The sequence below is a fragment of the Leopardus geoffroyi genome, chromosome E3 (assembly GCF_018350155.1).
Source record: "Leopardus geoffroyi isolate Oge1 chromosome E3, O.geoffroyi_Oge1_pat1.0, whole genome shotgun sequence".
In the NCBI taxonomy this organism is placed as follows: Eukaryota; Metazoa; Chordata; class Mammalia; order Carnivora; family Felidae; genus Leopardus; species Leopardus geoffroyi.
Genome location: NC_059340.1, coordinates 19,533,716 through 19,550,961, shown reverse-complemented (window position 1 = coordinate 19,550,961; position 17,246 = coordinate 19,533,716). Strand labels below are relative to the sequence as shown.

Below are 17,246 nucleotides of genomic sequence, written 5' to 3'. Positions count from 1 at the left end.
ACTTAATTACAAAATAAGCCAAGCAGACACCAATCTTTAAATCTGAGATTGATGGGGAGGACTCTTACAGATCATCCCATTCAAGTCTGTTTTAGAGAAAAAGAAATTGAGATCCAGGGACATGATTTATTCAAACCAGGTCCCTTTACCACCCCCCTCCCACCCCAGTAAATGCCCCTTCTACATATCATTAGGAAACCAGAAGTAAGTTTCGATGGTTCTGAAGGTGACAAGTTTACATATTTGAAAGTTAGAAAAGTAACATCTGCAGTCTTCCTACATAACAGACTGAAAATTAGCTTAAGTCTGACTCTCAGGCATGATCTCATCTGCAGAAGGAGGGGTGTCCAATGGGCTAAGAGCAACCTCTAACCAGGTGTTGACAAAGACAAAGTGAGGAGAGAAGAACAAGTCTCTGTAGGGTCTAGTGCCTGACTCACTGCGCTCTGATTCCTCAAGAGCCTTGAGATTCTATTTATATATGTAAACTCCAGGCACTACATTCTCCAACGTCTAGTCCTTCTCACACATATTCAATTTCAACTTGTGGCCCCCCCCCCAATCCCTTCTATATCCACTGAATTTCTTGCTACCTATAAGAGCTCTTTGGTTTTGTGATTGCTTCATTGAAGCAATGTTGGGCGGCAGGATCAGATAGGGAAAGAAGTAAGACCATCATCTTCTTGGATCAGTTTCCTTCCCTCTCGGATCCACAAGGAAATCCAGAGGCTTATAAGGGCATGTGTGGGATTTGCCCATTGGGTGGTAGCAGGAGATGGGAGTTCTGTACGCAGTCTGAGACAGAAAGCTAACATTTTCCGGGGCAGACTGGGGCAGAGTCCAACCTCACAACTCACAGGGTTGCCTTGGAACTGACAATCAGGACCTGACAGGGCCATCCTCTGAAAAAAAAATGACCATTTCCTGTCTCCACTTCATCCTTTGCAAAATCCAGGATGTCCATGACATGAAGTGAACCAGAAGAATAAGCACAGAAAACAATAAGCCACGTGGAAATAATATAAGTAGCCTGTAGACAGGCACTCAATTTGCACAGCCAGGAGATGGGAGTCTTCCCTGGCTTCAGCTTGCTGAGCTCCCTGTGAGTCAATCACTCAGTTGGCCTTCCTAGGTTTAAAAACACCCATGTTCTCCTCCAGAGAACATAGCTGATCAGGAAGTACTTTTGGGAGGCGCCTGGGTGGCTCAGTCGGTTAAGCGTCAGACTTCAGCTCAGGTCATGATCTCAGTCTGTGAGTTCGAGCCCCGCGTCAGGCTCTGTACTGACAGCTCAGAGCCTGGAGCCTGCTTCGGATTCTGTGTTTCCCTCTCTCTCTGCCCCTCCCCTGCTTGTGCTGTCTTTCTCTCAAAAATAAATTAAAACATATTTAAAAAAAAAAGAAAAAAGAAAAGAAAAGAAACCAAGACTCCAAAGCAAAGTCACCTGCGCAAGATGAAAAGATAAGGAACAGAAAGAGAACCAGAATGTGGAACTTCAGACTCCTGGTGTAGAGCCCCGTTCCCCAGTGCCACACCACCCCAGGCACTGTTTTAGGAAAAGGCGGCGGGATGAAAATGCAAGGCCCAGAAGGAACTGCTAAGGATGCAGTAAGAGGACCAGGAAGACAGAAATCAGATGCTCAGAGGGGACACCACAGCGAGGGGAGCAACGCTGGAGGCAAACACCTACTGAGCACTAGTGGCCAGAGGGGCTGTGGTGGGACACTTCGGTGAAAGAAAAAATGTAGGACAAGAAACGAGAGAGGAGATGCTTATAGAAAGATACTAACACCACCTTTGTCTTATTACTATTCCTTCAATATATGATGACCAGTACTAAACTTTCTTATGAAATTTTTTTTAAGTAATCTCTATACTCAACACGGGGCTCGAACTCACGACCCTGAGACCAAGAGTCAGATGCTCTGCCAACTGAGCTAGCCAGGCACCCCTCTGAATTTTAGAAACAAAAGGCAAAAATACTGAGTACACTCATAACCCTCTAGACAAGAGGAAAGAACGTTTTCCAGCTTTGCAGATAATTAAACCATGATAAAGTATGCTCACACTGTTAATGACCAGATGAGAACTTAAAACCGTCTCTCGAGGGCACTTCATTTCTTATTCTTAAGTCTTACCCCAAAGAACTCCCCTACTACCACCAGCTCCTGACCCTGGAGTGCACCCTGCCCATTTACGATAGGCAGCCCAGCCTACAGTAAACTGCGCAGAACACCTTCTAGCTTCCTGCCCCTCTGCCCAATGCTCAAATCTGCTTCTTCCTGGACCTCAAAGGACACTGACTCCCATAGTCCAAGAGCCCGCACCCAGAAAGGAAGGGCCTCCAGATGAATGGATAAAGAAGATGTGGTGTGTACACACACACACACACACACACACACACACACACACACACAATGGAGTATTACTCAGCAATCAAAAAGAATGAAATCTTGCCATTTGCAACTACGCGGATGGAACTAGAAGATATTATTATGCTAAGCAAAATTAGAGAAAGACAAACATCATGTGACTTCACTCATATGAGGAATTTAAGACACAAAACAGATGAACATAAGGGAAGGGCAGCAAAAATAATACAAAAAAAGGGGGGGGGGACAAAACAGAAGAGACTCTTAAATACAGAGAACAAACAGGGTTGCTGGAGGGGTTGCGGGAGCGGGGATGGGCTAAATGGGGAAGGGGCATAAGGAAGACACCTGTTGGGATGAGCACTGGGCGTTATACATAGGGGATGAATCACTGGAATCTACTCCTGAAATCATTGTTGCGCTATATGCTAACTCGCTTGGATGTAAATTAAAAAATAAACAAATCAATAATTTAAAAAAATTTTTTTAATGTTTTGAAAGAGAAAAAAAAAGAACGGAAGGAAGGAAGGTCCTCATACAGGAGACCAAGAGAGTACAAGGAAGCTCAGCTGACAGTAACGTCAGGTAAAGGACAAAGAAAGAAGCCTGTTGTCTGCTTCATGACCATATTCATTTCTTTTCCCAGTATATACATGTAATATATAAACATACAAAACCACCACTTTGATTTCAATGGAAAACCAACACCTAAAATTCTAGGCAAAGGACCACAGAAGATGAACAGGGGCAAGACTGTGAAGATACCCACCACAGTCGATCTCCTTAAGTGAAGAAACTGAAATCGAAGGCAATTAAAAAGACTGGTCCAAGGACACAGACCTCATAGAAACAACCAGAGCTCCAACACAGAACGGTTTGTTGGGTTCAGGTCCAAAAAAGTAGGCATAAGACATGCGTACTTTAAAACTTGTACTTAGCTTTCTTCTATGTCATATATAAAGGGCAGATATAAAACTTCACAGGCAGAGCAAACTGCAAAACATTTTCATTCCACTTTCCCCAAAACCCCTTCTTTGTGACCTCAGCACTGGCTCCCCATCTCCTTCATTTCTGCTACACTTATTCTAACGTATCTATTGAATCCTTTCTTCCCGGTCCCCTCCGGGAGGTCTCTGGATCCATCTCGAAACGCTCCTACCCGGAATGCTTCTCTCCCACCCCCTCGCCCTCCCACATCTCATCACCTCTCCCATCCCCTCTTAGGTCTGGTGAACTGAGAGTGCTGTCCTTCCTGCCCTGCACTCACTGGCCCCTCTACCAGACATCCTGATACTTCCTCAACCCTAGTCCTCCTCCACCCCCACCCTCCCTGCTGCACCCAGGAGCGGTTCACCCTCACCCACTGGGGGCGCTTACTTTTATGTGCCGAGTACCCCCCTGAAAAAGGCTAGCTCACACACCAAACCCTCGCTCCAAATCCCCAACCACACACACACACCCCTCCCAGCCTAGGCCCTTGTCTCTCTTCTACCCTCACGAAGCTACATCATCGGTGGTTTAAACTTCCACGACACGTAAAATCCACAACTTATAAAATCACATGCCTTCCCTGACCCGGGAACGTCATACCCAGGTTACGCCAACAGAAAGGGCTACACAGGTACACCCAAAAGCATGTATGAGAACGCCCACTGCAAGAGAATTCATGATCACCAAAAACCGAGCAGCTCATATCTGCAGTGGGACAGATTTTCAGATAATGACTGACTACAAAGCAATGAAAACAAACTACTGCCACACACACAACACAGGTGAATCTCACAGACATGATGTGGAATGAAAAAGCCAGACAAAACAAATATATACTGGAGACATCCACTGAGAGAAGTTCCACAACAGGCAAAAGGAATCTGGGACGTTAAGGTCAAGATTGGGGTGGCGCACGGGAAGTGAAGGGGAAGGCACCCGAGGCGGAGCTGGCAGTAATGTTCTACTTCTTGACGAAGGTGGTGGTTACACGGCTGTGTTCATTTTGGGAAAATTCATCAAGCTGTCCACGCAGGATCTATGCGCTTCTCCGAATGGGTGTGATACTTCAATAGAAAACTTATTTTAAAGACACTCACAGAAGGATGAGCGCTGAGTAATGTACAGAACTGTTGAATCACTATATTGTACACTTGAAACTCATATAACACTGCATTAATTATACTGGAATTAAAAAATAAATTACACACACACAAATGCACAAGGGAGAAGACACGACAGAAATGTCTAAAACCAGGCTGATGATGACTGCACGAGTCTATAAATCTAGTGAACATCATGGAGCTGTACAATCACGATGGGTGAATTTCATGAGATATATAATTCTACCTCAATAAACCCTTTAAAATATGTATATAAAGAAAAGACATTGGGCCACAAAATGTAAACGAGGCACAAGGACTTTGCTTGTGAGGGTTTATACGCCCAGCTCCTGATACACAAGGAGCTCAAAAAGTATTTGTTGAATGGGAGCAAAAATCCGATCCGCCAAAACTTAACTCCTCAGAGCTTCAGTATTTATTTTTTTTTAAATATTGCTTTTTTTTAACGTTTATTTATTTAAGAGAGACAGAGAGACAGAGAGACAGAGAGTGGGGGAGGGGCAGAGAGAGACAGGCAGACAAGAGAATCCCAAAGGGCTCAAACCCACAAACCACGAGGATCATGACCTGAACTGAAAAACCAAGAGTCGGACGCTTAACCCACCGAACACCCAGGCGCCCCGAGCTTCATTATTTATAATCTCCCTGTAGGAAGTTTTAGTGCCAGTTACAGAAGGAAAGGCCCTAATTTCAGACTATTTCTATCTTTTGCTTCTCCAACAAAACAGTGGTTAAGAACACAGACTCTAGGAGTTCAAACGCCTGGCCCCACCACTTAATTAACTGTATGACCCTGAGCCGGTTACTCTGCGCCTCAGTTTCTTTATCTGGGAAGTGGAGATGACGATAATAACACCCACCTCAAAGGGTCATTAGGAAGGACAAACGTGTTAATCTTCACAAAGCCAACACTATATAAACGTTCGGGAAATAAACTCTTTACCCTGGAAACAACAAAGCGCGCTTTTTCAGGAGGAAAAGGATGAGCGGTGCTGGTGCTTTACCTGATGAAATGTGTACTTGAACAAAAGCGTCAAAAACTCCACCACAGGGAACTGGGAGTAGGACTCGATTCTTCTCAGGTGGACACTCACGAAGAGCCGCAGGAAGTCAGTAAACTTCTCGACATAGCTAAGTAAGACAAGAAGACGAGAAGAGACGATCAGAAGCCCAGCCACCTCCTTAGAAGAGAACTCAAATTCAATCCAAATTTCTTTCAGTACAGAACTACACAGATTTAAAACAGCTTTTCAGTTAAAAAGATAAAGGCCTGCAACAATTACCTACAGGTCAGGCAACCCTTCATTCCATTACCACCTGAAACATAGCAGAAAAGCAACTTTAATCCTCAGGCACGCTCTACTAAGACATCTTATAAACTAGGGCTCTCGCGGTTTCTAAGTCCTTCATGTTACAACCGATTCGAGGGAAAGAAAATGATACTAAAAAGTCAAGGGGCAGAGCATGTGTGTCATGTCAATGTGGCAAGTCTGGAAGGCCGGTTGCCTTTGCTAGGAGCCCAAAATATTAACGTGAATGTGCTAAGAACAAAACAAGGCTATACCAAAGGCATGGCATCTGGATAACGTATATGCAGACTTGGAACCTAATGCTCGTTTCCAACACCCGCCCCCCCCCCCCCCCCCCCCCCCGCCCTCCGGCTCCCAGCACTCAATAAACGTAAGCACATCCCGATCTACTCAGAAAGTGACTGCAAATATAAGGGAGGGGAAGAAGCTGCCCGAGCTGGACAGGCCTCGGGGACAATTCAGTCCGGCGCTTCACTGTACAGACGAGGCCCAGGGAGATCCAGTGACCCGCCCAAGGTCACTGGGCCAGTTCGTGGCAAAATGGGACTACCGACTACCATCCACTCCCACGCCAGTGCTCTTTCCTTTCACAGCACAGTGGCTCCCCAACTCATGTGTATGTACAATATCATTTCCCAGAGGAGTGTGGGTCCCAGCTGCAAGGATAAGAGACTGTTGTTACTAGATACACAGCACATCATCACTCTCACATGTCACAAACTGTCATTTTAAGCCCCTAAATACCAAAAGGTGATTCGAAAATGAGATGGACGTACCTCCAGAGATCACATTGCGGACACCGATAAAGACTTACTTATGGGCCTTAGTCAAAAATTAAATAATGGCTAAAACCAATTCTGAAAGTCCTAACTGCAAAAAGTTTTGGTTTTTGTTTTTTGTTTTTTAAAGCAAGGATCTATGCAATAATAATGGGGGAGAAAAACACAACTACGCAGAAGAGCAAAATTGCCCCATAAATAAAACGTCCCACATTGTGCCTGGGACCCAGCACCCTGAGGGCGGCCAACCTGACTGCCTGACCTCCAAACGGCTAGCTAACACACATGTAAACTTTTTTGCAGTTTAAAACAAAAACAAAAACATTAATCTGCTTGATCAGGAGAATGGCCGTCTCTGTGGATCATGGGACCAAAAACTTGAAACACAGTTAAGGCGTTTGAATCAACTGTTTTTAGAGAGTCAGGCGTGAAGAGACTTCTCTCGATGCCTTTGACCACAGATACTCAACAGCAGGGGCTCCTTATTCCTCGTTCTGCTTCTAACGTGACAGTCAGAGCCGTCACCCAGTTTACTGCTCTCTAGGAAGATGCACTCAATTCCCTGCCACCCATGAAATAAAGAGAAGCTTGGGTAAATGTCACGCAATCTCGATTTTATTTCACTCTCCAACCCAAGTTTTTGGGCACACAAACAAGGGCCTTTCGGCAGCTAAAACTATAGATTTTATTTCACCTCATTTTCTTTCCCTTGCCCACCTTCTGGTACAGGTGCTAATGAGCAGTTGAAAGTTAGAAACAGGCAGGAAAGGAGAAGAGAAGCAAAGGCCCTGGGGTAAGTAGCCCCTAACAACCGAGAATGGACTTAGCTGTTTAGAATTAGTGGTCAGGGGCCCAAGAGCCAGGAAGCAAGCACACAGTAATTGTTCATGTCACCTTTCTGCTTCCAGGCACCTCTCAGCTTTCACAGGGCAATAGGAAGCATAGGATTAAAATATAAAACCAAAAGCACAGAAGTTACACGTAACAAAATCAGTACACAGGTAACCCACGACGACATCTCTATGCCATCAGAACGTCAGCCATCGCGAATGTTATGCCTCACGTAAAACTCAAAACAACTGACACTTGATGGTCGGTACGAGCGGCTAGACTTTTTTTTAACATATAAAGTGCAGCCTTTCTTAACCAAAGCTAGAAAGGATATGAAATTGTCTGTTTGCATGCCGATGCCTCTGAATTCATACAGAAAGCTATTATAAAATGAAAAACAAAACCAACATATCACCATAAGAGATTATGAGCTCTTTTGTGATTATACAAAAAAAATTTCGCACAAAGCTTGTTTACGATGGACCAAACCAAAACAATCTTAGGCATCTATGTTTTTAACTTTAGAAAACCTTAACAAAGTTGCTAAATTAAAAAGCACTAAAATGGTCTGTAAGCACTTGACTTTACATTCTGCTACTTACTCTAAGGAAAAGGAAAATGCCTTAACTCTACGCAGCTTAATAGCAAAAAGCAAGCCAAGGAAAGTGGATTAACATATTAACAACATTTGCTGCCCAGCGCCCTAGAAGAATTTTCTAACTCAATACAATGTATCTGCCTGGAAGTTTCTGAACAGTCAACATGATGCTTTTATATGTAAGTTTCTAATTTTCTCTCTTGCTTTTACACAGCAGTAGCCAGCGTCACATCGATGAAAGCTCTAAGACAGATAAATGACATCATCTGGAGGGAGATACATGAGACCACGCCTCAGGGTACCGTGACAGCGTCATCTGTGTGAGTACTTCAGAAGGAAAAGCGAGGTAATTTTCAGCTCCATTCAAGGGGAGGGTCACAAAGAAACACAGTGTGTGCCACGCTAAGACGTGCCCATATTCCCATCTCTTGCTTTTGATGGAAATGTGCCGTGTGTGTAAAACTCACAGTAACAACGACATGCCTACACGCTGCACGATGTGCACTGGGGGAAAGTCACGGAGTCAAAACTGACAAGCAACGTCAAGTGAAAAGGGGGGATTAGAACTCCTGTACCTCCGCGGCCTCCTCCCACGTTCCTGGCTACGCACGAGCTGCAGACTCGGCTCCTGCGCCACTCAGACCTGCAGGCGAATCGTGAGGACGAAGGGAAGGGGTGGAAGGGAGGACAGGAGACAGACGGGGGAAAAGACAACAAACCTGCACAATTCACAGTCACTTTCCAAACGTGGCTCGCTCCCCTCTACCACCCTAGCCCTTCCAGCTAAGCTCAGACTTACTGGTACACACCTACCTGTCCGTTCCTCATCAGGAGCCCCAAATTCTGAAACCAAAGAGGATTACAGACACCATGCGGCACAACACGGTAAACGGTCAAGGCCCCTTCTTAGGGCGCGGCCGGTTCCACACCCGTGTTCATTACCTCTCATCGAGTTCTTCTAGCCTGCTCTTCACCGTGTGGGCATTGTTATCCTTGGTGATTTTCTGCAGGAGGTAGAAAGTCTGCTGGAACATACGCAGTAAATACTCTTCGAATTCCATAGGCACACAGTTCTTGGACATGAGTTCATTGATGCAGGACATGGCCAGGACCCCAAGACGGCCACGCTCCTGACCCAACACACAGTTCTGGCTGCTGCCGTTAACTGATGCCATCTTTCTGGCCCGGATGTCACAGCCAAAGCGCGCAAAGTGGAAGATGGTGGTTAGGAGGGACGGGGTGATGCTGGCAGACAGAGGAATCCAACTGAAGAGATGGGCCAGGCACTCCAAGGCCAGGGAACACATATACTCACTCTCCGCATCAAGGATGGGGATTGGCTGGTTCAACAGTTTGGCTGAACTAGGACTCTGCAGCAGGTTACTCAGTAAGTCACCTGGAAATACACAAAGGTTTTAACAACCACCCTACCAAGTCTCTTACAAACCAATTTAAGTACAACAAAGAGAAAACAAAAGCCACCTTTCACCAAGCTACACATTAAAGATACCTGTAGAAACGTAAAATAATGCCACTCAGGAAACTTTCGTTTGCTTCGGAGAATGCATCTTTCGTTAAAATACATTCTTTGTTCGTATGTAGAGTTCATCACAGTTCTTTTTAAGTGAATTAATGTAAATTTCCTCAGTGTTATGTCAACAGATACAACCCACAAAGCTCTTTGAGGACCATGGCGACTTTTAGGAGTAAAGCCATCCTGGGTGGCAGGGTGGGCAAAACGGGTGAAGGGGGTCAAGAAATACAAACTTCCAGTTAGAAGATACAGAAGTCCTGGGGATACAATGTACGGTGGTGACTACGGTTAGTTAACGAGACCATACTGTACATTTGAAAGTTGCTAGGGGAGTGAATTTTAAAAGTTCCCATCATAAGAAAGACAATTTTTAATCGTGTGTGGTAATGGATATTAACTCCACTTTCCGTTGCCATCAGTTTGCAATACATACACCATGACGTTGTACCCCTGGAGCTACAGTGTTATAGGTCAATTATATTTCAATTAAATAAGGGGGTCCAGAGACTAAAACACTGAGAACTACTGCGCTGCTCGAGGTAAGTCTGTGGACCTGTATCATCAGCACATCTGGCAGCTTGTCAGAAATATAAATTCTCAGGCCCCGCCCACACGTGCTGCTGGGGATCCTGGAGGCGTGTGGTCGAGACACGGGTTTTTACATACTTTCCAAGAAGTGATTCTTGCGCATGCTTAATTTTTTTAGTTTTTTTTTTAAGTTTTTATTTTAATCACCTGGCACTCATCACAAGCGTGCTCCTTAATCCCCGTCACCTATTTCACCCACCCCCCCACCTCCCCTCTGGTTACCATCGGTTTGTTCTCTACAGTTAAGAGTCTCTTAGTTTGTCTCTTTTTCTCCTTTTCTCATTTGCTTTACTTCTTAAATTCCATATATGACTGAAATCATATGGTACTTGTCCTCCTCGGACTTATTTTACATAGCATAATACCTCTAGCTCCATCCATACAGGTCATTGCAAATGGCAAGATGTCATTCTTCTTTGTGTGTGTGTGTGTGTGTGTGTGTGTGTGTGTGTGTGTGGGGTTGTGTTTCTAATGGCTGAACAATATTCTATTGAATAGACATACCACATCTTCTTTATCCATTCATCAACTGATGGGACACTTGGGCTGCTTCCATATCTTGGCTATTACAAATAATGCAGCTATAAACATAGGAGTGCATGTATCCCTCTGAATTGGTGTTTTTGTAATTCATCGGGTAAATACTCAGTAGTGCTGCTGGGTCCTGGAGTAGTTCTTTTTATAACTTTCTGAGGAACCTCCAACATGCTTCATTTTTGAGAAGCATGAGACTAACGGAAAGCACGCAAGACGAAATGGGGATTGCAAAAAAAAAAGGTATCATGATTTTAGAGAAGACGGACATTCAAAGCTGTAACAAGAAGAAAACTTTCCTGAAAAAAAGACATGCATATACAAAATAAAGGGGCTTATTCTGCCTCAAGAAGAAATGATAAAGACTAAGAATCTTAGGAATAAGGAAGGAACGTAGGCAGAAAAAGCACAAGCACAGAAGATAAAACACCACACTCAGACTTCTCCACAGTCACGCAAGAAACCCGACAGCAGTGGTAGAGTACCCACAAGTTCTGAGGCAGAAAATGACTTAACCCAAAGCTCTCCTTTGAGTACGAAGGAAGGGGACATTTTCTCAAACACAAAAACTCAGGTAACATATTTTCCACGGCCTCTTAAGGAGGATCCTGTTCGTGAAACCATGCAAATAAAGCAATAAACAAAAACGCAGAATTAAGGAATGGAGCAGCTGTGGCAAGGGGACTACAGCAAGCTTGAATTAAATATAGAATCAAGACTAAACATATGTAGGAATCACAGAGGGTGTGCTGCCTAACTCCCTCTTCTTTCACAAGCAAGTTGTCTCAAAACATATGGGCTAGGATTAAAACATGTAGTAAGAAAATGGTTTTCATAATCTTTTTTTTTTTCTTCTTAATCCTAGAGGTGTCTTTTACAAACTAATATTCCTGTGGCAAAACCACCTCAAGGTCAGGAATTCCCTTAGGGTTAATACTTCCCATTCAATTCAGGTAAAACTACAATTTGTTGCTATGAAAAATAAAAACTAGGGCACCTGGATGGCTCAGTCAGGAGAGTATGTGACTCTTGACCTTGGGGTCATGAGTTCAAGCCCCACGTTGGGTAGAGACATTACTTAAAAATAAAATCTTAAAAAAAATTAAAACGTATGATATGATGCCACTTTGTCTTTTTATTTAGCTTAACCTCTCTGTATCTATATAGAGAGAGGCATCTGGAATGACGTTATTTCTGGATGGTGGAATAGTGGCTAAATCTTTACACTGTATTTTGTGCTTTACAGAAACAATTCTCAAACATTTTGATCCCAGAACTTTTTTACACTCTTTAAGAATTATTGAGGGGGCGCCTGGGTGGTTCAGTCGGTTAAGCATCTGACTTCGGCTCAGCTCATGATCTCACAGTCCGTGAGTTCGAGCCCCGCGTCGGGCTCTGTACTGTCAGTTCAGAGCCTGGAGCCTGCTACGGATTCTGTGTCTCCTTCTCTCTGCCCCTCCCCCCCACTCACACTCTTTCTCTATCAAAAAATGAATAAACGTTAAAAAAAACATTAAAAAAAATAAAAAAGAATTATTGAGGATGCAGGGGTGCCTGCGTGGCTCAGTCAGCTAGCTGAGCATCCAACTTTGGCTCAGGTCATGACCTTGTAGTTCGGGAGTTCAATCCCTGCATCAGGGTCTCGGCTCTCCACACAGAGCCCGCTTTGGATCCTCTGTCCCCCCCCCCCCCTCCCCCGGCCCCCACTCTCTCAAAAATAAATAGGGGCGCCTGGGTGGCTCAGTTGGTTAAGCGTCCAACTTTAGCTCAGGTCATGATCTTGCAGTCTGTGAGTTCGAGCCCCTCATCAGGCTCTGCACTAACAGCTCAGAGCCTGGAGCCTGCTTCAGATTCTCTATCTCCCTCTCTCTCTGCCCCTCCCCTGCTCACTCTCTCTCTCTCTGTCAAAGAAGATAAACATTAAATTCTTTTTTAAATTTTTTTAAATAAATAAATAAACAAACATTAAAAGAAAAAATTATTGAGGATGCCAAAGAACTTTTATGCGGGTTATTTCTATTGATATTCATCACATAGAATTTAAAACTGACGTTTTCAAATACTGTATTTTGAATATTCATTTAATAATATTAAACCCATTACATGTTAGCATAAAATATTTTTAAGTGATAAAGTGTACTTTGCCATCAAAAAATAAGTGAGAAGAGTAGCACCGTTTGTACATTTTTGGAAATCTCTCTAATGTCTGTCTGGCTTAAAAAAAGATCGCTAGACTCTCTCATCTGCTTCAATCTGTTGCAATATGCTATTTTCACTGAAGTACATGAAAAAAACAGCTTCACAGAGATACACAATTGAAAAAGAAAGCTCTTCGGCGGCCTTTCTGGGTAACTGCAGCTATTCTCCAGTATTAAACTTTCACTTTAAATTTCTTAAAGGTTAACTGCAATGTGGGATCTGATTGAGTTCTATCCAGTATACTCATGAGAGCATGCGTAAAAATGACAAACAACATGGGGTGCCCGGGTGGCTCAGGCGCTGGAGCGTGTGACTTCAGCTCAGGTCTGGATCTCACAGTTCGTGAGTTCGAGCCCTGCGTCGAGCTCTCTGTTGTCAGTGCAGGGCCTCTGATTCCCTCTCTTTCTGCACCTCCTCCACTTGCACTCTCTCTCTCAAAAATAAACACTTAAAAAAAATGTCACAGTATTTTTATGAACATATATTTGATCTTTGGGACGCCTGAAAGGGCTTGGGGGACTTCCAGGGACCCCCAGACCTACTGAAAACTGCTACTTTAATACTAATGTGGAATGAATACGAACGGATTAATCTTTCTCGGCCTCATCTCCTCTGCCAGTAACATGAGGATTTTGTGATTTATTAATAAGGGGTTTAATTTCTACTGTTAAAAGTAGATTAACAAGTGGGGCACCTCGCTGGCTCAGTCGGTGGAGCATGCAACTCTTTTGATCTCAGGGTCATGAGCTCAATCAAGCCCCACCTTGGGCAGGGAGCCTATTCAAAAACAGGCAGATTAGGGGCGCCTGGGTGGCGCAGTCGGTTAAGCATCCGACTTCAGCCAGGTCACGATCTCGTGGTCCGTGAGTTCGAGCCCCGCATCGGGCTCTGGGCTGATGGCTCAGAGCCTGGAGCCTGCTTCCGATTCTGTGTCTCCCTCTCTCTCTGCCCCTCCCCCGTTCATGCTCTGTCTCTCTCTGTCCCCAAAATAAATAAATGTTAAAAATTAAAAAAAAAAAAAAAAAAAAAAAAAAAAACAGGCAGATGAAAAATCTGTCCCCTGGCATTTTATCTGGTAGGGTGTTCAGTGGTCTCTGCTCTGAAAGAGCTGCATTTAGTACTAGGTAAGACTCATCATGATCTCAGCTGCCCACACTGATCATCAGAGGACATGGTTTCAAAGAAGAACGCAAGAAGGATGTTCAAGTACAATCTGGGCATATTTCAGTTTGTTGCTGGATCAATAAGGTTGATTTCTGGAATTGTTGTGGTGGCTGTCCACCTGAGTCATATGTTCAACTTTCTCTCTTTCAAAGATAGTAACTGTTTCTGGTGTCGCTCTTCTCGTCATTCATGGACTGGGGCCATTTATGAAAGATGTTGGTGTTAGAGGAAACCACCACCACCCAACTAGAAGGATTAACGGGGCAAATAATTAACCAGGATCAAATGGACACTTAACCAACAGATACCATCTATGTTCTATTAGACCTGGACGTCTTTGGGCCCTTGGACCTTTTAAATCTCTTGAGCATTTTTAATTAGAAATAAATCCTGGCTTTAAAAACGAAAGCAAAACAAAAAAGTTGTCTCTCTACGCTTTAGCTCAGAAGAATTTTTCCAGACGAGGATTGCCAAAGGGGGAAAAAGCAAAACAACAACAATAATTATGTAAGAACAGCCACCATTTAATGTGTTATTATTTGCTTAGTGCTGCATTAAGCACTTTACATACATATTCTCATTTCATGCCCACAACTCTAAGGTAGATATTATTATCTGCATTTACAAAACTGTTAGAATAAGACCCAGATAGATTAAGTGTTTGCCCTGTGTTCCTCAGCTCATAAGAAGTAGAGCTGAAACGGAAACCCAGGTCTGGCCCCTAAGCCTATGCTCCTTCCCAGAAAGCAGACCCACTGGAAGGATCAGGCAGCCAGGCGAAGCGATAAGAAAGCTAATATTCAAATACGGGAAAATATGTATGCTCTAAAGTCCTAATTAAAAGAGCGTGTGCACCAGGGCCACAACTGTACAAAGACATAAGCCCAAGGGCAAATGCTGAATGGGATTATGCAAAATTCTTTAAGTGTGTAAGATGACTTATGATTTTTGCCCCTCAAAACAAGAATCTTTTAAGGTTGTTCTCAATGAAAATGATTTTATTCAACTTTAAACTGATACGAACAGATACTACACTTGATCTTAGCCAAAAGGCTGAGAAGTGATGATTTTATTCGACTTTAAATATTTCAAAGTATTTTAGTAGACTACAAAGAGCTTTTCAAAAACTGTATTTTTTTAAATTTTTGTTGCTGCTGTTGTTGTTGATAGAGCAAGCAGGGGAGAGGCAGAGAGGGAGACAGAGCACATGTACTGTCAGCACAGAGCCCAATGAGGGGCTCAAACCCACAAACCACAAGATCGTGACCTGAGCCACCCAGGAGCCCCTCAAAAATTGTATTTTAAACAAAGGGGAAGGAATTACCACAGAACAGACACTGCTTCATGCTGCATTTCCAATGCAAACTTCAGAGAGCCTGACAAGCTACCTATGCAACAGGGTAACATCTTGGTTGTAGAGCCTGTGAACGACCGGCTTCTCTGACTCAGGCCAGGCTCTGGCAGCAACGTGCATCCCTGCCGAGAGGTGCCTGGACGACTCTGGTGCATTTACTCACTTGGAAGTAACCCAGACAGGTCAGGCATTCATGCAAAGATCCCCTGGGCTTTTTTACTTTTTTATTTCTTTAAATGTCGTGTTTTCTATTCAGTTCTACGTTTTCTAATCCAGGGTTTCTCGACCTCGGCACTACTGACATTCGGGGCCGGATAATTCATTATTGTTCTGCGCATCGTAGGATAGCTAGCAACACCCCTGGCTTCCACTCATCAGATGCCAGCAGTACCCTCTCCTCTCTTACGCTAGCCAAAATACTTCTCATGTTGCCAGCCAGATATCCCCTGCAGGGCAAAATCACTCCCCACCGAGAACCAGGGATCTCACTGCAGCCTCAGTCCAGCGAAATGGAGAGAAATTCCAGTCAAGGAGCCCTTAGGCTAAGAAAATGAGATCACAGGAGTTGAGTGACCCTCCCGAGAGACATCTTCCTCTAAGCAGCTTATAAGGGAATACGTGACAAGATTTCCAAGTGCACAAAGATCTGCAATCTGCAAAGTGTGGGAGAAAACAGGAAGGCATAAACTGGTCCCCACCATCTGAGCTCTCTAACGTGCCTGCACCCTAGACTCTTGCCATCACTGGTATCCGCACAGACCCACACTGGACAGTACACATCACGCCGATGAAAGGTACGGTCTCAAGTTTTATTGCAGAACAGTGAAAGCTAACTCGGAGCTGCAGTATTTACACCATTTCATTTTGTTCCCCGCTTCCCCCACCCCATCTGTCCAGGCAGAGAGGGGAGGACGAGCAGAGGCTCTGAAAGCAGGAGGGCTGAGGCTGCCGGGGCGCAGCAGGAAGCCGCAGCCCCAGCGTGTGGAGGGCACGGTCACGTTCCGTCCTCAGAGGACTGCTCCTCCTCTCCTGCTCCTCTCACAGCCCAGGACGGCCGCAGTCCGGGAAGGCGCCCAGCAGATGCGCCCAGCAGATGCGGGGTAGCCGGGGCTCTGAGCCAGGGGGAGGGGGAGGCAGAGAGACGTGGGGTGGGCGGCAGAGAAGGCAAACTTCGGCCGAAGACGTGCGCCGAGGCCGCCCCTGCTCCACCACTTACTGGTGACGTGATTTCCCCCATGAGCCCCAGTTTCCTCGTTCGTAAATGAGAGATGAAACCGTCATCTACTTCACAGGATTCTGGTGTAATGAGGCAAGTTTCAAAGATAAGGCATCAATTTGAGGAACTATTCTGAGAAGCAGACCACAAGCACCCTTCAAAGCTTTTTCTATCTCCAGACTGCCAGAGTAGCCACCGCAGGGACTCGTCCGCGGGCTTTGTTCTTTGAAAATGATCAGACAAAAACGATGTTACCAGAAAGTATGCGGGGGGGAAAAAAACTCCCCACCGCGGAGGGATTCGGGGATTCCGGCAGGGATTGCCGATTAAATAAAGGTTGGGTGGGGTGGGTATAGGAATTATCTGCTTTACTCACTGGGCTCTAAGGTTGCTCAGAATAATTTTTGTCCGTAACAGCAAGTTTATTAGGTCAATAAAGCTCAACAACTTTTTAGAAATTTTACTGCTTAACTTGGTGTCTTAAGTGCACAAAGGCAGTTGAGCAAAACCATCAAAATAAATGTTAATTAAATCCTCAGCATCATCCAAATAATGGAACAAGATCCAACAGCTTCACTTGCAACTGTCAGAGAAAAAGGCATGTCAAATGAACATGCAATCCTGTATTTTTTTTAATGTTTTATTTCTGAGAGAGA

General features: G+C 44.4%; 1 protein-coding gene and 1 non-coding gene across 8 annotated transcripts in view; both read right to left on the bottom strand.

Annotated features, from left to right (window-relative positions):
- Positions 1 to 17,246, bottom strand: part of XPO6 (exportin 6) — a 104,759-nt gene that overhangs the window by 41,729 nt on the left and 45,784 nt on the right. For all 7 annotated transcript variants that reach the window (XM_045461389.1, XM_045461390.1, XM_045461393.1 and 4 more), the window contains exons 7-8: positions 8,944 to 9,397; positions 5,488 to 5,614 (exon numbers count right to left, since the gene is read on the bottom strand). In XM_045461389.1, coding sequence (XP_045317345.1) covers positions 5,488 to 5,614; positions 8,944 to 9,397 — 581 coding nt within the window. The remainder of the gene's footprint in view (positions 1 to 5,487; positions 5,615 to 8,943; positions 9,398 to 17,246) is intronic.
- LOC123589828 lies at positions 14,894 to 15,085 on the bottom strand. Its single transcript, XR_006708479.1, has one exon. It is a non-coding gene; the product is annotated as a U2 spliceosomal RNA (small nuclear RNA).